The 21,294-nt window shown below is 36.7% G+C and overlaps 1 protein-coding gene across 1 annotated transcript in view; it reads left to right on the top strand.

The window, feature by feature from the left end:
• Positions 1–21,294, top strand: part of LOC145669822 (uncharacterized) — a 382,300-nt gene that overhangs the window by 196,774 nt on the left and 164,232 nt on the right. Inside the window, exon 13 of the mRNA XM_081738166.1 lies at positions 13,260–13,470. Within this exon, the coding sequence (XP_081594292.1) occupies positions 13,260–13,470 (211 nt within the window). The remainder of the gene's footprint in view (positions 1–13,259; positions 13,471–21,294) is intronic.

Raw genomic sequence — 21,294 nt, 5'->3', positions numbered from 1 at the left:
ACTTTATGAGTGACAGCAGCTGTGCCGTGAAAAGACAATGGAAAGCGAAATATTCCTGCCGACCGAGGAAAAATATCGCACGACTTTCGGCTTCAGAAACATAAGAAAAGAGAAGAAAGAAGTGCTATTGTGTTTCATATTTCTGTGGTTATTTCTTCCGTTTCTATGTAGCTTTATTTCAATGCAGTATTTGAATGTTGAATGAAAGATGATAAATCGAACGGTTGATAAACAGGTAAACAGATAGAAGTAATATATATATATATATATATATATATATATATATATATATATAGGGAGGGAGAGAGAGAGAGAGAGAGAGAGAGAGAAAGACACATAGATATAGATATAGATAGATAAGCATATAAATGCAGAAAAAATATTTTCTAAAAATGATAAATAGCTAGAAACGATATATAGGACCTAACACATCAAACTGAAGTTCTTAGAAAGTATATACATTAGTAAAGAAATACTTTCAAACAGTGGCGTACTTTAAGATGTGTTGGTACAGGTTGTAATCCCTCCTTTCATATCTATTGAAATTAGAAGATTTTAGCTTTCATCTTGGATCAACAACAATCTTCCTGTGTGGAGAAGGGGCTTACATATACGTACGACGACACATCACAATGTTTAGAAAATGTAAATGAGTAGAGAATATACACACCCAGGCAGAGGTCCCTATTTTCCCCTGAAGGTTACCATTCTTCCCATTTACTGTCCTCCCCCTAAATTTACCATTCTTTATTATGACAATTACTTATTTAAAAATGTTATTCATGCTAAGTTCTCCTTCATACTTAGTGTTCATCAGTTGGTGGCTATCGAGCTCAACTCCCCCCCCCCTCCCGAAATAAATTTGTTATATTCACAACTTCATTAAAATTTGTTGGCATCTAAAAGGAAAAATATAAGTGCTTATTCTCGTATTGTGCATACCCCTTCCCGAAACAAATTCCTAAATACGCCACTCGTGTTCATAAAAGCATCATTGTGGTATAATTAAAATTCGATTGTTCTACTTTCAATGACAAATTATGTCCCTCCTCAAAAAAAAAAAAAAAAAAATCATAGGTGCAACCTGTGCCCTAAAACCTGACTGTGGGCACCCCTGTAATCCAGAGAAGGCTAGGAAATGAAGTTTCTTTGTTTAAAATCTTTCCCAACCCCATAAACACCCCCTAACACCAACCAAACTTTCTTTACACACATCCCTGGGCGTAACAAAATATATTGCTTCCTTTGCGTTTCTGTAAAAATATGTATCACTATTCTAAATGCTCTCCCTCTTGGGTTTTGAACACCTCACAAAATAAAATTCCCAGCGTACTTACTGATTAAACGGGAGAATCAGGTGAGATGCCCGATTGCAATACGTACATTTCCAGGGTTTCCCACAGGGAAGTATTGCGTCGCACACTACATCACACATCTTTTAGATGAGGACTGTTAATTTTATGCAAAGATTGAAGACTATAAAGAAATGCATTCCAGTGAAATTAACAATAAACAGAGAGACGGACCACCGAGACTGATTGGAATCTAAAGATGTGGGGGTGGGGGCGGGAAATGTTTATACGTATGGAGACGGACAGTGTCAGAGGAAGAAGTCTACATCTGTTCTACTAAACACAATACTAAGCGGATATTATTATTATTATTATTATTATTATTATTATTATTATTATTATTATTATTATTATTATTATTATTATTATTATTATTATTATTATTATTAGGGGCTCTATATTTAAACCCGACTAACGAATATTTCTGGCTACGCGTATGCCTTCAAACGTAAGTGGAAAACATTCTTGCGTATCTTATTTTATCCTGTAGGGATGGCATAGAGACTTGTAGGCGGATCCTGAGGGAAGGGTCGTTCGCTACCTCCAATGGCACAAGCACCAGTGATGCAAAAGTTCAAGTCTGTACATAATAAAACTAAAGTAACCCTAAGTAGCAGTGTTATAACTCACCGCTACCCCATCCCTCAGGAATCCATCCTGGTTCCGTCCCTGTGTCGTCTGGAGTCGAAAATATGTCATGTGAAAAGAAAAGGTATGGAAAATGTCATCTTACAGCCTTTTGCGTCGAGTTCCTAATAAATTGTGAGAGGCCCGTCCTAGTGTGCTAATTGACGAGGGGATGCCAGGGATTTCTCCTCTGAGAAATTTTTATCCCCCTGCAAGAGAAAATTTTCATTCCAGACAGGAATAACTTTTCCCCACTCTTACGTGTGTGATGGCTGGGTGCGTATATGAGTGAAATTCATCCGCCCTGGGAAAAATATTCAATTCGCACACTGACCCGTCGAGTTATCCAATTTTTATATAACGTAGTGAAGAATTATTTTGCGAAATAAAGTAGTGGTGTTTATTTTGTGAAATAAAGTACCGGTACTGAGGAATCTACTTACATAGTTGTGCAACTATGGCGGGGGTTAGGGGGCCTGCTCCCTTCCTAAATTTTTTAGCCCCTCAAACCACAATGCATCCTATGACATTGATACGGAGACCCAGAATTGTTACGATTGCCCCCATAGCATATTTATGCTCCCCAAACTTCAGTGGCTGGTTGCGAGCCTGGTCAACAAGGTTTTCACAGATATTACATAATTTAAACAAATGTGTATAATGCAAAATAAATTTACTACTAAATCATGCTTAGGTATGCGCACGAGACGAGTCGAGACACGGCTTTTCCAATAGAGAAATATACATTTTTCAAGTCGAGACATCACTTTTACAGCAAATTTTCGAGACGAGACAATTACAAATCTTGTCTCGTGCTAATCCCTAATCATGCTCAATTTTAAAATAAGCCAACATCATTTACTTACAAGAACATAAAATGTTGCGTGAGCCGTTACCCAGCTTTATCAAACTTGGTTCTCTTCTGTTCGAACTCACATTGAAAGTTTGCACAAGATATTTCACACGAATTTGAAGGGTGTATCTATGCACATGATACCCAGGTAGAATCTCACAGCCTTCAGGCGCCTTGCGAACTTCATTTATTAGAAAAAAAAATCTAAAATTAGGAAATGCTAGTGTGAACATTACATGGATCTATATTTTTTTTTCTTTCTCCGCTTCCAGGAAAAGGGAGATATAGACATTACATATGAGTATATGGTAATTTATACAATATTATATTGTCACCGGACATGTGCATGAAAAATTAAAAAAAAAAAATTCTAGGGGGTAGTATAGAAGTGGCCATGTGGACAGGCAACAAAGAACGAAAGTGGTTTTTAAAAAAGCAGGCCCCAGGAATTTTGCCCACATGCCATTTCACTTGATCATATTTCCCTCAAAAATTATTTATGTAAATATCTTTCAATTATTTCTGAAGAGAGGGTTTTGACCTCGCTTTCAAAGGGTAATTTTGTCCTAGATTGATTCCAACAATATTTTTTCTATAATCTTTCCCAAAGATCACAAACTGACATCTATACTATGTTATTTTGCGGAAATGGTAAGCTGACAAGTGACAACTACCTTTCCAGGAATTGGCAGAATGAAAAGAAAGAAAAAAAGAGAGAGGGAGAGAGATGAGAAAAGAAGGTTTCGGTTGTACCGCTGTTTATGAGTCACCTGATTGGAACAACTTGAGCGAGGCAGAGAACTGAACTTGCCGCTCGACTCGGGCGGAAAGGAAAAATTATACCGTTGCAGGGAGTTCAGGTACTGTTGCCATGTTTTCAAAGTTGAAGATAAAAGTTTCCTTACTGTGTTTTTTTCAAAATCTAAAACACACAAGGCATAGATATGTGTCTCCTCTAGGTTTGTTCAAATTTTGACGTTTGTAACTTTAATAATAAAGAAGAAAATAGTGAAAAACTTTGCAATGCTTTTTAAATGGACTAACTTTCAAGGTTGCTAGGGGTACCAGATCACCTTAATGGCAGACGCATGAAGGTTATCGGATTTTAATCCTTTCTTTATATATATGAGGTATTATGGAAACAATAATAAAAAAAAGAAAGAAACTTATCATCGTACGTACAACAGTATTATGGTTTCCATATGACAGACAAAACAAAAAAAAAAAAAAAAAAGTCTTTTAGATTTCACCAAATGATTTTTATTAGGATTGCCTCCTTTTAGTATAAGCCTAAATCCAGACACAGTTAGCTATAGGAGCTGATTTTCCTACCCTCGTAACAAGAGTAGCCTAATATGAGAAACAAAATTACCGACAACCAATAGCGTATTTAGGGGGAGGCTTCCGGGTTTGTCTCCCCCCCCCCCGAAATCTTACTTACTACGTAAAGATCTTGCATCGTTTGGCCTAATCCTCGTTTCGCCTAACCAATTATCTGACACTTTTATGACAGATAAAAGATAAGCTTTATGTCCGCCATTTTAGGCGAAATAAGGATACTCGTTTGGCCTAATCCTCGTTTTGCCTAAAATGGTGGACTATTAAAAAATCTTGGAGATAAAACTGGAGGGAAATTTTTCGAAAAAAAATATTCCCTACTATGTGAAGAGCTGAGCAATACAATTAGTTTTCCCATAACTAATTTGTAATAGGACTATTTGCTTTCGGAAAAAGTGTTTCGACAATTGTACAGTTACTTTTCCGTTCCATTTTGAGAATATTAATGCCCCCACAGGGTGTACAGTGACTATATTTGAGATGAGAGAAACACAAAAAGTTACACCTGTTATTAATTTTGTTTAAAGGTGAGTGCTGTTCAAAAGTAACTTGCAGTTTGTTTCCAAATATCTGATATTGTCAAATGGTACTGCTAATCGGTACGTTAAAGGAAATATAGTTTGTGTGTTTCTTCTTATGTAGGTGTAAAAGTTGTTTTATTGTAGGTTTTGATCTTTCAGACGATTTCATTCCAGTTTCAACGCTTTTTTGAAACTGTTAATGCATTATAGGAGATCCGATTGTGATTCTATTGTAATTAAAATTCGTATGAAATTTGTAACTATTTCGAGCTAGATCTGACAAAAGATCCCTAAATTTGCTCATAACTTAACAATGGACAATTGTGATCGCAATGAGTGATTTGTGACAAATCGCTCCGCTGACAAATTGCTCTTTGGATAATTCCACAATTCAAACATCTTAATGCGTTACTGACAAAGAAAGAAGAAAAATATATTTCATTTCTTATTATTACTTTTGAAATTACAACTTTTGAGTTGAATTTCCACTCGTTTCACATACTACCGGGAATGTCCATAGCATAAGTCTCTGAGATGTACAATGAGATTGAAATCCGGGTTTTTTCGGTGGTTGTTTCAGCAGGAAGAAGTTGAATGCTACTCCAAACAGATGGTGGCCAACCGGGATCTGTTACGAAGGTGGTTGTCCTGCTGGGTGAGTGAGTCGGCAGACATATCGCATTTGTAGTCAATTAGTCCCGGTTTCGAGTTCAAATGGAGGACAATTTCTCTCGGATGTAAGGCGAGAAGCGATTTGATTCCGCTTTAAGCTTATGTGACCGCTTCCAGCATAACCCGGTTGTCGTATAATAACACCAAGATGAAACAAACTTATTTCTCTCCATATGTGATATAAATACATACAGCAAATCATTAAAAAAAAAAAAAGACCTGGTTTAAACTCAAAAATAACGGATTTAAACAAAAAACGGGTTTATTGTTGTTGTTTTTTTTTTAACTGTTTTTGTCAACCCTGCATCGCACCATGCCACTCGTTTATTGGTCCAGTCACGGCATTCTGTTGCCAGTGTAAAACATTAACCGTAGTGACATATAATGACAAGTAGTAACCTCGTGGGTTATCGGCTTCTGAAGTCCATAAGATGAAGCGAACGTTGTCTACTACCTATCCGGCTGAACCCCTTATTCAGTTGGGTGTCCGTCTTGGCTAAGGTTTACTGGTGTTCGGTGCAGTAAGCAAAGTTATGAAAACATTTTTATACCTTGTTCTCTTACATGTGAGTTTCTTTTTACATTGTTAAATTACTGTAGATTTCCAAATTATGCAGATTCAATATTGAAACCGGAAATATATTTATAACTTACGGCAGTAATAGAGTGATAATGTGAGACATGCAACCTGTTTATCGGAAGCTGAATTCTCATCAAAAACGATTTCTCATTATCTCTTACGATTTTTAATATTTAGGAATCAATATTGAAACTGAAAGTTGTACTAGTTCTTACTTTAATAGAAGACTCAAGCTGAGATGAAATCTATTCTTAAGATTTGGAATCCATACCATAAATCGTTTGGATCGTTACAGAACGTGTCGATATGTATACGATATATGAGTAGGCCAATGACAAAACCCGTTAAATTCACTTTTTTTAAAAAAAATGAGATAGTGGTTGCTCTGGAAACCTTACTTGGAAAGCTATTATTTCCAAATAGTATTCAGTAGCAAAAGCCATTTTAACTAGTTGAAAATTGAGATTGAAATATGTGCCAATTACCAAAACTTGTTAAATCCATCATGGCAACAGATGCAAAACCAGTTAAATCACTCTTCCATATTCAGTTTCATAAACTGTTAAATCCCAAACCTGCAAATACCCTAATGAGAAAAGCAGAATCAAACCCGGTTAATTCCATATTTCAAACAATTTGAGGTTTCGTACTGTATAGGGGGCCTAGTATTAGTTTAGTAATCTGAATATTTATTGCAACTCTTCGTAAATCATTCGAAATTTTATTTGACAGAATTTGAAGTGTGTGCTTTCATTATTTTTTATTTTTGAACTGAAAATTGAGAAAAAAGAAAATGAAATCTGTAGTTTTACGTCCCACAGTTATGCCAGTTAGCTAAAGGAGACGATGATGATGAGAAATGAATGAAATGAAGAAAGTGGGAGGAAACGGGAGAACCCCAATAAAACCCACGGTCATGGTGTTTGTCCACCACAAAGTCCACGTGGCGCAAGCTGGGATCGAACCAGGGGCCCCAAGCACCGGAGGTGAACGCTTTGCCACTGAGCCACCGCGCACACTGGACTGAAAATGGAGACACTATACGTCTTAACCTAACTGTTCGTGAAACTTTTCTGTGCTTATTTGATTTTCTTTAATAGTTACTAGACAAATGCACGCAAAATCGAAAGAAAACGATACTCTAAGCAGCAATGATCATAATTTTGTTATCAGACAACACCAAAATTGTCTAGAAAACGTACAAGACACATGAAAAACTGGAAACGAAATGTAGCCAAAAAGACAAGGTGAGTGGACTATCTATGGTTAAAAGTCGTTTGTTTTGTATTTCAGGGTAACTCTTTACTTTGAACAGAACATTGTTGGATTAGGTTCTTCTCTAAACGGTCTCTCCAGCTTCAGCAGAACCTCATTCTTAAAACGTCTCGTGTCAATTATCATTCAAAATTATAACATGCTTCTGGTACAACATGTTAAAAAATTTTGCCACTTATTTACCATTTCTAATTCTCTTTCTGCCACTGTTTTGCTCAAACTCAACATTTGCACATTTTGTTTTGCTATATTTCAAATTCATATATTGGGATAATTGGCAAATTAATATTCACCCTATGTCAGTCCATAAAAGGTTACAAACTCTTCCAAAATATAGTCATTCAGTTTAGAAATGTATAGGCCTACAGATAGGTATAATTAACTCCGCTTGTAGTTAAGAAGGGTTTGACGATTGAAAGCAGCTCAAAGCTCACGTTTTACAAAGAGGTTTTTGAGGAATAGAAAATCGAGAAAATGGTGATGCACCAGAGGACGACGGCGATATGGATTTCCATTTAGTAGATGATGATGGAGAGGAGGTTACATAATTCAATTTTTTGCACATTTGGATCCATTGTTTTCAATTTAGAACAAAATTAATGTAGCATTTATATATCCATATTCATTTGTGCTAATCTGGTGCAATGTATAGTTGATAATAAATTCCACCCCACCCCACCCCACCCCAATATTTTAGTAGGCATAATACTGATTTCTGACTCTGACTCCATTTCTTTTTCATAGGTTTTGTATCTTGAGCCTCAACAAAAATGGCCGCTAGTCCAGATACAAAAGCTGTTATGTCCATTTACATACGCAAAACCTGTTTAATCCAAACTATTTCCTTCAATAACGTAATTCACAGACTAGTGTGATTATACAGCTTTCGACAGACCAACACTCACATTGTTCTTAATTTTTTTTAATGTTCTCTAGTTTCTAATATTATTTTACAATTATGACGTGTTTAAACAGTTGTTCTCGATTTGTCACAAATTATAAAATTTGAATTTAACGGGTTTTGCTATTCCCCTACTCATATATATTCGTATATATCCATGGTCCTAGTAAATACATAAAGGAGTTTTGGTAATCCTAACTCCTCGAAAATAGTTAATATAATATTAATCTATATATTTTGCATTTCTTAATTCTTTATATACTAGGGAATTTTCTCTTATATAATATCCCTCTAGTTGAATTTCCACGATTTTTTCATTGTCCGCCATTTTAGGCGTAACGAGGATTAGGCCAAACGAGGATCCTTTTTTCGCCTAAAATGGCGGACACAAACCTTATCATTTATCTGTCATAAAAGTGTCAGATAATTGGTTAGGCGAAACGAGGATTAGGCCAACGTGGCAACACGCTATGTAAATACGCCACTGCCGACACCTGTTCGTAATTCTCAAAACGGATGAAAAATAATTGTATTTTAAACCTTGAAATGTGCGGTTGAGCTTACAGAAACAGCGTCTGCCGGTAAAATAACATCTTATGCAAGTGCGCCGATCTTGGGGGCCGGGGGCCCGGATGCTCCTCTGGCTCTCATGTATTTCTTTTTATAAATATGTATTTTTTATTGTTATATGTATTGTTATGTGTATTTTTTTAATGAATATACAATATTTAGCATAATTTGAATTCAATTTGTCTTAAAATCCTCATATATGCCTTCTTAGACCCTTGTCTGCAACGAAACACACATCTGAGTGTCACACTCCCCTCCCCCGAAAAGTTACAGAGAAATCGGCGCCCTTGGTCCTATGGCAACCCTTCTCATACTGAAATTTGTACACGGAACAATTTATTGGATTACGTTTTGAGGAAAGTATGGACAATTAAGCCCATTTTTAAAGATTTTGGTATACCAATTTATATATTCATCCTATTTGTCTGTCCATCTGGGAGACAAAAAAAAAAAAAAAGTGTCCGACTTTCCGGGAGAAAAAAATCTGAAAAGCTCCTTCATAAATCACCATGAATTTTAAGCAGGATGTAAATTAGGAGTCAAATTCATTGACTGAAGCAGTTGAACCACAGGAAATGGTAGAAATAAACCATTTCCGGTTTTAACGTTGAACAACGTAGAGTAAAAACGGTAATAGCTAGAAACGACGGTTTACTGCAATCGAATAAGCGTCTTAAGAGTAAATTCAGGCTCGTATCCACAAAGGGCTAGAGGAACAGAATACCCCTAAATTTTTACTGACACCTAAAATGTTCACGGTAGGCTTGCAAATAAACTATAATATAGTTGGATCAGGCTCCTGCTAACTTCTACAGGGCCCCCTCTACATTTTTGATCTGGCTACAGGACTGAGTATACTTCATAGCCATCCGTAACTTTATACTAAAACTGGAAGTGATCGTATTTACTACAACTTCCGCTTTCAATATTGGTCTACATAGCTAGGGATGCAAACGAGACGAGTCGAGACAGGATTTTCCTGGCAAAATTCCAGTCGAGACACGGCTTTTCCAATAGAAAACTATATATTTTTCGAGTCGAGACATCACTTTTACAGCACATTTTCGAGTTGAGAAAGCAAGAAATCTTGTCTCTTGCGCATCGTTATACATAGGAAAAAAAAAAAAAAAAACAGGGATAAGCATTTTGCTGCAATCAATTAAATGTAAGATTAGGTACTATCTTGTCTCTTGACTTTCTACTTAAACCGCAAATGGTCGAAATCAATCACTTCCGCTTTTAACGTTGATTGCTACTAACTAACTAACTCTATGGCCTATGGAACCCGGAGGTTCAATGCCGCGTTCACAAAAGCTCTCCACTGACTTCTATCCTTAGCTAACTGCATCCAGTTTCTACTCTGTATTCCAATCTCTGCGAGATCCATCTTAATATTGTCCTCCCATCTGCGCCTAGGTCTTCCTAATGGTCGTTTTCCGATTGGTCTTCCAGTCAAGACTTTGAAAGCGTCTCTACTTTCTTCCATTCTAGCTACATGGCCCGCCCATCTAAGCCTCCTAGACTTGACGACCCTAACAATGTTGGGTAAACCATATAAATTATGTAGTTCCTCGTTATGAAGTTTCCCCCATTCCCCATTCTCGTTCCTCTTGGGTCTGAATATTCTTCTCAGGATCTTGTTCTCAAATACTTTCAGTCTATGTTCTTCCCTCAGAGTAAGCGACCATGTTTCGCAACCATACAGAACAACAGGCATGATTATTGTTTTATATATTTTAAGCTTCAAATTCTTCGACAGAATTCGCGACGACAAGAGATTTTGAACCGAATAGTAACACGAATTCCCTGCTTTTAGTCGACATTTAATTTCTCCGTGAATATGATTTTCCTCTGTTAATATTGATCCTAGATATTTGAAATTATCCACTTTATCAAAAGTATTATTTAATATTTTAACGCATCCATAATTTGCTGTATTCCGGTCCCGACGCACTTCCATGTATTTAGTTTTCTCTGCATTTACTTCTAAACCCATGTCCCTGCAAGCGTTTAATGCTATAGAGTGATAATGGTAACATAGCGAGAAGTTTTTTTTATTTCTGCAATCAATTAAGTGACCGAAGAATGTATTCTATCTCCACCTTAATATCTCTAATAAAACCGGAAGTTATGGCAACCTACTACCGCTTCCGGTTGGAAGATTAAGAAAATATGACGCCTTATAAACCAAATTCCTTCAAGTGGTGTAGACGTGGCACTGTTCATTATTATTATTATTATTATTAGACATGATTTTTCTGTTTGTTTGGTAGAGTTAAAACTTACAACTTTAATTTCACGGACTTTCATAATAAGTTGTAGAAACAGTAGATTTCTAAAACTTGCGGTTGCACTGGAAGAATACAATAGGAAAAGGAACTTTTATTTTACATCTTTAAAATTCTGTACAGTTTATTCAGATAAAATTTAATTTTTTCACACAACTTTAGTAGTAAGCCCAATCGTATATCTAGTAGTCACCAAAAATATTTGAGAGGTCAAAGGTCAAGATCCCTGGCACGGCACTAATGGCCTAGAGGTATCTAGGACCACCCCAGTATATTTTGGCAGGGGTATGTTAGCCCACCCCATAAAACTTTGGTAGGGGTTCCTAGGAAATTGCTAAATTTAAAAATTTGGTATGGTAGTACAGGACCAGAGTACGTACCTCTGTAAGTTTTGGGGGTCCATCTAGTTCCTTTCGTGGGTAAAAGAAATAACAAAAATTCAAATTTCGGAGTTTTTTCTTTTATCTAATTTATTATCTTTTATGAGGTCTTATTACCTCATATAATTATATAGGTGTGTACAGGGAATCATTTCCTTTTTATAAGGCATGGGTACATTGATGCTCCCTTCTAGGAGTTTGGGTTACATTGGTCCACTCCAAATAGATTCCTTCAGGGAATTGCCAATTTTAAAAATTTGGTGTAGTAGTATAGGACCCTAGTAAATACCCCTGCAAGTTTGGGTGGTTTTTCAATTGTCCCCCCCCCAAAAAAAATGCATGACCACGTGTTTGCTACGAAGTCGGTTATTGACCTAATTTATTCTCTTTAATGAAGGTTTCATTACCTTACATTATTATATGAATGTGTACTGGGGTCTATTTTTTTCATAGGGCATGGTACATTGATACACCCTTTTGAAACATTAGGAGGGGTACCTAGGACCACCACTTCAATTTGAGAATGGTCAAAAAGAATAATTGTGAAATGTTCAATAGGTCCAAGTATAAATTTTGGTGGCCCATCTCGTTCTCTTCCATTGATATAACATTTTCAAATATTAGTATAGCCCCAAGTGTTCGGCATGAGGTCGGTTACTGACCTAATTTATCTCCTATGATAAGGTTTTATTACATTATATGATATGTGAATGAATACAGAATTCATTATCTTTCATAAGAGATGGGCACATTGGTGGATTTTCTTAAATTTTGGGAGGGGTATATTGGCCCAACCTTAAATTTGGGAATTGCGAAATCAATTTTTAAAAAAATGTTCGGTAGGTCCCACTATAAATTTACGATTATTTCTATTTGTGGGGAAATAATTGCCAAATATTAGTAAGATCACGTGTTCGTTAGGTGGTCGATTATTAACATATCTTTCTTCTTTTTTGGTGAAGCTTTATTACCTTATACGGTTAAATGGGTAACTATAGAGGTACACTTTCTTTTATAAGATATGGGCACATTGATACTTCCCTTTTAAATTTTGGGAGAAGTACTTAGGACCACCCCTTAAATTTGGGAATTGTCAGAAAAATGAAATTAGTTAAATGCTCTCTATGATTTACTGTACATTTCATTGGTCCTGATTTTCCCCGGATATGGATAAACAATTACCAAAAATTCAAAATTTGGAAGTTATTGACCAAATTTATTTTCTTCGATGAGGCTTTGTTGCAACATATGATTATATGGTTAGGTACAGTGTCTATTCTCTTTTTCATAGAACTTAGGTACAGTGATGTACTCCTCTTAAATTTTGGGAAAAAAATATACCCCTAAATTTGGTAATTGCGATAGAACAAAATTTGGCAAATGTTCCTTGTATGAAATGCGAATATTGAATATTGTGCTTAACGTTCACTAAGATAAATTGTAACAAGGTTTCATTATCTTTCATTGGAAGAAGTACATTTGACTAATTCCTAAAAGTTGTCAAAAATAAATTTAAGAAACTCATAATAATTATTGCTTTTAGGGCTTTGGTAAATTTGAATGACGCAACCTGTTATCCTTTCAAGGGTATAAAATTACTTAAAATCAAAATTTGAAGCATTTAGATCTCAATTTCGCACTTTGAACTTTAGTCACAACTCATAGTCTCTAACATCCTGGTGATTAGTTGAATAGTTAATTAACACCCTGTATTTAAAATTCAGGAACGAACTGCTGCCTACACTTTCACAAATGACGCATCTGTGTATAACAACGCAATTCTTAGCGAAAATTTAAATATTTTTAACTAGTAAAACATGTAACACTTTTTATATTTTTCGAACTGACCTCATTTTTAATTATTTATTCTTTTATTCTAGTTGAAACCAATGAGATTGTGAGCTTTACTTGTTGGTCATGGGGAATGCTGCTAAAAGTTTAATTTTAAATCGACGATTTATAAGATTGGACACTGCTGTAAGAAGGTTGCTAACAGGTGATAGTGGCGCTGCAACCGCAGAATCCTTGACATCTGTGAAATCATACGATGAGGTACCTGGCCCTCGACCGATTCCAATTCTGGGCAATACATGGCGATTTATACCAATTATAGGTAAGTGGAATATTATATCGATCCGTTGGTATATATTATGTTATATTATATAACTACACCATTATCCATTGGAGAGGCAGATTTTCTCAATGGCTTCCTTCTAGATTGACGTTGGTTTCTGATGTGAGAAAAGAGTTTTAGTTTTCAGGACACTGGCATATCATGAGAGAAGTGTCATTCGTAAAGATTATAATTTAGTCTCTACAAGGTAAAGAAAGAATACTCACCTAATACCCTGATATTCTTTTGTAAAAGAATTTTCCTTAATTTATAGCGACAAAATTATAGTTTTTAATGTTGTCTTCCCGGATGACATGCTACTCCTTCTGTGTTATCTAATAAACCTTAAAAGTCCTGCTACTAATTTTTAGGCACTAAAGTAGTGTCTTCATTATTCGATTAAAAACGAACCAATAAAGCTTTTTTCCTTTGTTTTTTGTGTTTTTAAGTCTAGAGACATTGTAGAACACATTATGTATGGTTTCACGCCTTTCTGCGTCAAGACATAAGGGTGATGAAGTCATAACTTAAATTTTTTTGGTTAGACCTATTTTTATTATTTTTGGCTGGCTTACTTTTGCACCTAGAAGATTGACATTTTGCTCAAACATTCAGTCCATCGAGTAGTATTTATCGGATTCTTTTCACATCTCTGCGTTAATACATGGGATCCAGAGAGCCAAAAAGGTAAAGAAAGGGGATTTTTTTTAAAACCAAAAATCCTATTTTGCACGATTTTCCCACCTCAGATTCATGATGGAGATATGTGAATGGTACCGTTTGAAAGGATGTTCTATTCTGAAAAGAATGGGGTACGAACCATGATCCTAGAATAGATAGGGATGTCTCAGGATTTTTTTTTTACCTGAGATCAGGTCTTTTGGGGTAATCTGGGGTATTGTGGGGATCATTGGTAAATATTTTCCCCACCCTTGCTATTCAAGATACGAGCTTGAAATTTTGTACACATATTTAGTATACACCTTAGTATTTTTCGGTTGATTTTCAGATCTCGGCTTTAGCACTAGGGGTCCAGAGGGGCTCTAAATTAAAAAAAAATATATCAGAGAAAAATCTCAATTTTTCTCAAACTTTCCTGCCTTAGGGACATGATAGGGAAATGTGAATGGTACCGTTTGAACGGCTGCTCTATTGTGAAGAAACGAGATATAAACCATGATCTTACGATAAATAGGGATGATGTTGTAGCCACTTGACTGAAAGTCTATAATTAACCTTTAAAAAATCCAAAATTTAAAAGGGATACACAATGTGGATAGGCAAGGAAATTTGTAATTGTAAATGGTAATTAATTCTGCACGAGAGGCAAAGACAGTAGTTATACATTACGCATTGAACTCAGCAACTAAATATTTTTCGTTTTTGTTATCTGACAACACATTTGTGACGTTACACAAGATTGTGATCTAATACAGTGTAGAGCAGTGTGGTTGTACCGAGAAAATTTATACAACATTTCTAGATGCATAGACACATCACCAAGCCAACAATTTTAAATTTGGTGCAGAAATGAATTATAGAATTGAATCAGAAGTTTGTACAGAAAAAGATTTAAATCTTTGTACAGGATCCTATTCAGTGAAGTCTTAGCAATGTCCAAGCAATCTGATTTACTCCGGCCCCATTTCCGGAAGCTATACAAACCTCAGGAGCGCAAGAGTGGGCCACTGTAAGAACTGTAACAACACCTGAAAATATCGATGGTTTGCATAGTTTTCGGAAATAGAGACGGCGTAAATCAAGATGGTTGGAGCTTAATAGTACAGGGTACTGAACAGGGTATTGGGCAAAGATCTAAATCTTTCTTCCGTACAAAATTGTTTCTGCAGAAATTATCAGATGATGGAAAGTATAGGCGGATGGAATTTTAGAAGACTATATCGAAAATTTGTAATAATGGTGCATTTGATATGAATAACATTCTCTTTACTGACGAATGCCACTTGTATCTGCGTAGCTTTTCTATTTTCTTAAGTAGAACTTTAGATTTTGGAGACAGACCAAACTGCCATCTATCGCAGTACTGAAGATGTTGATCAGTGATATCATGAACAGGATTATCGTCGAGTCTTGTACTTCTACCGTCAGGAATGTTGCCCTCAGAATCCGAGTGTGTTTGTAGTGACCCGGTGCTCATTTCGTGTATGATTGCGCCAAATCACCGAGTTATAAGAAAACAATTCTATGTAATTGCACATGGATTGCTGAACCGCTACCAGAGGGAGGATAAAGACTTGCTTAAAAGGATTGTCACTATGAATGAACTTTTGGCTCAGTCGTATGAACTATGGTTGAAGAAGCAATCCGATGAATAGAAAGATCATGCTCTCCTCTCGCAAAGAACGTGTTTTCTGCTATAAAAGATAAAAGTACGCGTTTTTAAAATCGATTTAGCTTTCTAAAAATTGGCGTAATCTACTCTCTTAACCCTCTCTATTCAAACTGTAGTGGAAGGGGTGCACGGTGGCTTAGTAGTAGAGGTGAGTTAATTTTAACGTCCCGTTCAGCAGCGAGGCTATACGAGACGTGGACCGACTGATTAACGTGGAATCCGAACCACATAAGCTATCACCGGGAATCGAACCCGGGCTTCCCATGCCAAAGGCGCGTACGCTAACGCTTGGCCACGAATGAGCTCTAGTGGTAGAGCGCTTACCTCTAGTGTTTGAGGTCATTGCTTCGATTCACTCTCAAGTAAGTTTGTGGTGGAGAAAATCATGTCTGTGGATTTACTCGGGGCATACCCGTTTCCTCCCACTTTCTCATGGCACTACTTTTCCCATTAGGGGCGCGCTGTCTCAGTGGTATAGCTTTCACCCCTGGTTCGATCCCAGCTCTCATCGTGTGGATTTTCTGATGGACAAACACCGCGCTCGTGGGTTTTCTCGGGGTTCTCCCGTTGCCTTCCACTTTCTTCATTCCATCATTACATTCATTTCTCATCATCTGTCTCCTTTACCTAACAGACATAAGCGTGGAACGTAAAACTGAACGATTTCATTTTATTTTCTCATGCTATAAATATATTTTTCATACTTTTTCTGAGTGTATACTCACATAAATTGAAGAACTGGTTTCCCTAGTTCAGCTTTCTGATATCCGCAAAGCTCTATCTTATATACGTATGTTAAAAGTAAGTTAAAACTTCTTGGCGCAGTTACCCACAAACTACTATTTTGAGATTATAAACGTATAACATACAAATAACTGCATACGTAATTAGTTCACCGATTTCCACATATGCTATTTTTGACTGATTTTTTACTATAAAAGTTTAATCCACGTAGCTCCTCAATTATCTCACGATACTGTGTCAAAATTGATAAACTGTCCTCCCTACTGGCAGTCCAACCCTGTACAAAGCTCACTGGAGACAGGAAGGTTAAATGTTTGGTACGCATGCCAAAGGAAAATTACTTCACAAGGATTTCTTTCTTTTTTTTCTGTCTTTTTATGGTAAAGAATTTTAATTACAAACTCTCTATTATACAAGGTGGTCTAGAAAATACTAAAGTAGCCCAAGCCTAAATCGTAATAGCAGAATCTACGAAGGGTAATTGATCGGTATAGTTGGAGATTCGTAATTCCAAAAATAAACTTGAAAATTGCTATGACCCAATGTAGTTTAAACTGTAGGCTATGTAGGTCAAGCAAAGATCTGTGGTCATTTATCCCACAGTTTCAATCATCTCATGTTCCCGATTGCAATGTTGTTTCCATTGTTTACGTTGAAAGTTGACTCCTTTAGCAAAAGCTTCGCAAACCTCAATTAATCCTTTCCGGATTCCGGCTTTTTGGGCTATATTTTAGACTTTCAGTCAAGCAGCTACTGCATCGTCACTATTTATCCTAGGATCATGGTTCAGAGCTCATTCTCTTCAGAATAGAACTGGCTTTCAAATGGTACCACTTGCATGCTCATACCGTATACCAGAAGCGGGAAAAATTATGTCAAAAGGAAAATTTTGGAGGGAATTTTTTTCTCGCACATTGCCCCCCCCTGGAACGGCCCTGTGTGAACGTAGCCATCTAAAAAAATCTGATAAATAATACTTGGTATACTGAATGTGTGTGCCAAATTTCTAGTTTCTGTCTTGAATACTAAGGGCGGGAGAAATTTTGTCAAGAATTCCCACAATGCCCCAAATTACCACAAAACACTATGATCTCAGGGAAAAAAATTCCTGAGACATCCCTAATTACCCTAGGGTCATGTTTCGCCCATCATTCTCTTCAGAATAGAACTGTCTTTCAGGCGGTGCCATTCACATGTCTCCATCATGTATCTAAGGCGGGAAATTCCCGAAAAAAGGGATTTTTTGGTCTAAATTTCCCTATTTTCAAATTTTAGCCCCTCTGGATCCCCCTGTTTTAACGCAGAAATCTGAAAAGAAATCTGTTAAATACTACTCGGTGGACTGAATGTTTGTGCATAATTTCAATCTTCTAGGTGCAAAAATAAGCCCGCCATAAAATATATATACCGACAATGCCCCATATTACCCTATACAGAGGTATATTTTGATAAAAAATCACTGAGACGTCCCTAATTACCATAGAATAATAATTCGACCGTCATTCTCTTCAGAATGGAACTGCCTTTCAGACGGTATGACTCGCGTGTCTCCATCATGTATGTGAGGCGGGAAATCCTGAAAAACGGGATTTTTTGGTCTAAAAATCCCTTTTTTTAAACTTTTTTTCCCTCTGGACCCCGCTGTTTTAATGCAGAGATCTGGAAAAAATCTGATAAATACTACTAGGTGGGCTGAATGTTTATGCACAATTTCAATGTTCTAGGTGGAAAAGTAAGCCGGCAAAAAAATATACCGACCATGTCCCATTTTTCCCTATATAGAAGTATATTTTTTAAAAATTCCCTGAGACATCTCTAATTACCCTAGGTGCTAGGATATTGATTCGACCGTCATTCTCTTCAGAACGGAACTGCCTTTCAGACGGTATGACTCACGTGTCCCCATCGTGTATATGAGGCGGGAAAATCCTGAAAAACGGGATTTTTGGGGTAAAAATATCCCTTTTTTCAATCCTTTGCCTCTCTGGTTCCCCCCCTGCTTTAACTCACAAATCTGAAAAATCTGGTAAATACTACTCGGTGGACTGAATGTTTGTGCAAAATTTCAATCTTCTACGTGCAAAAATAAGCGCGCCAAAAATATTGAACATAGGCTTAATAAATGAAAAATAAATTTTAGAATTATGACATCATCACCTCCTATGTCTGGACGCAGGAAGGTCTGACACCATACGTAATGTCTTCTACAATGCCTCTGGACTTGAAAAAAAAAAAAACGGACGAAAAAGCTCAAATAGAAGAGAAATAACGCAATGTAGCATGAAAAACGCGTATGGTACAAATTGTACCGTAAAATCCCCAAAGGGTTAAAATGCAAAAGGCCAGCGTTGGCAGTATGCAGAAGCCGAAAGTTTTCCACTGTTCGGTCTACTGTCTTTGCTGCTAGATTACGATCAGGAATTTGATTTCTACACTTTCGTCATCTATGCCCATGTTAACCTGTCAGGTATGAAGGATAACATCCCTCGGCGATCACACTATACGAGGAAAGGGAAGGAAGAAAGGATTGAGGAAGGAAGGAAGCGGTCTAGAACGAGTATGTTGGGTACCATCCCAGCATTTACCAGACATGAATGAGGAAAACAAATAAAAACCTCAATCAAGATGGCTTGCCTGAAAAAGTTTTTACACTTTTTCGACCGAGTTTCCTCACCGGGAATCGAACCCGGAACCGCTTGCACTAAAGACGAAAGTGTTAGGAACTACGCTACGCGGGGCCACAACTTCCGGTTTCAGTGCCAATTCTTATACAGGTTTAGTAGTAATATTACATAAGAAGCGTGAAAGTCATTTTGATATGGATTCAGTGTTTGAAGAAACAGATTTAACCTAGAAACTTGACTCTTTATTCGAACCAGAAGTTATAGCCGTTACTTCCGGTTTCAGTATCGAATATCCGGGTTCAGTGTTACTTCCGGTTTCACATAATTTGTAAATCTACCGTAGTTTCACCGGTACTAAAATCTACCGTAGTAGTTAAGTAATTCAATGAATTAGGGGAGCGGGGAACTAAAGTGTAAACCCTATGGTTGCAGAACTAAAAGCAAGCTGGTGCTTTTCCATCCTAAACATCTTATGTGAATTCAATCAATCAAAATATTCATATTACTTATGTCTTAAATATATATAGAGGCTGTAGGTCACTTCAATGCATATCGTCGTGTTACTATAAGAATGGAATAAAAATTAAAAGTGTCGACTTTTTTTCTTCACTGACTCCGCACATGATAGATGGGGCAAAAGGCTTTTAACAAGTAGCGGGACACTTTTTAATTAATTCGTTTGCTTGTTACAAAGATTCTTAAAATCACGTAAAAGCACCATAAATTTTGCATTCATCATAAAATCCAACTAATCTTGTAGTGAAAATCTTAATCGTTTTTCCTTCTTTTTTTTAAAAGTCTTGCCAATCTAAAAGGAAGCCTTCATATACATTAGACAATCTCGTTCAATTCAGTATAAACTAGAAAAGAAAAAGAGTTAGTTAATTTATCAATTTTTTAAGTCGGTCTGCCATGTAATTAATTGCGTAAGGACCGAGACTGAGAGGAAAAACCCAAGTTAAATCAACAATAAAATATCTGATTCTTTCTCTTACCGTATATGAAGTTTGAATATGTTAGATTTTTCGTAAATTTATACAAAAAAACTTTAATGTTCGTGACCTAAAAGAAATACAAGGTGATTACACTTAAAGTACCGTTATTCACAGTGGTCCAGCGCGAGAACTTATCAACGTCCTAATAAGACTATTTGGAAGCGAGTTATGCTGAAAAAAAAATATTAGTTCCACTTTCCGCCACCAGGGGAAAATGTGCTGTACACACGTAAGCTCATACGATCGTGTGAGGAACAGCAATGCTATTGATAAGAGAGACTGTGCACTGTTAGTAAAATTTGTTTATCAGAATGGGAGCAATTACAATCTTTCAGTTTTATGCCCCAACGCTTATACCGGCTAGGCTAAAGGAGACGGTGATGATGTGAAACGAATGACCTTGTGGAATAAGGAAAGTGGGAGTAAACGGGAGAACCCCGAGAAAATCCACGCACACGGTGTTTGTGCATCACAAAGATCACTTGGAGCGAGCGGAGATCGAACCAAAAGCTCCACGCACCAGAGGTGAACGCTCTACCACTGAGGCATCGCGGCCCTGGAAGGAATTAAAGTGCAGTATTTAGGGAATATCGGCATCTGAAAGGAGTGAGAAGAGAACCTCTATCAAGAATAAGTTAAAGAAGATGGTACTGAAAGTCAAGATAACGGGTGAGTTGTGTGTGGAACGAACCCATTCCAACGAAGGTTGTTGACGAGGTTGCTGTGGCTCTTGTGGACCACCAGCATTTGCTCCATATTCCGCCACCAGTGCTCGGGCTGTGTCAAGGGAATTGGCCATCCTATGGACAACAGAGAGGAAAGTTCTTAGTTCCATTTTACACTGATATCGTTACAGTATTCAGACAGTAGAGCAACTGAATCTCGAAGATCTGCCGCAACGTAAACAAATTAAAGAGACAAAACGAATTCTTGGATCACGAACAGTTTCCTTTTTGTCCCTCAACGTGTTTCTGCCATATATATATATATATATATATATATATATATATATATATATATATATATATATATATATATAAGGATTGAAACTGGAAGTAGCTAGTTTCAACCACTTCCGATTTGAATTAGACGTTAACAAAGGATGATG

The sequence above is a fragment of the Thermobia domestica genome, chromosome 14 (assembly GCF_964235325.1).
Source record: "Thermobia domestica chromosome 14, izTheDome1.hap1.1, whole genome shotgun sequence".
NCBI classification, from domain to species: domain Eukaryota; kingdom Metazoa; phylum Arthropoda; class Insecta; order Zygentoma; family Lepismatidae; genus Thermobia; species Thermobia domestica.
The sequence above is the reverse complement of the archived record's forward strand: the minus strand, read 5'-3'. Positions and strand labels throughout refer to the sequence as shown.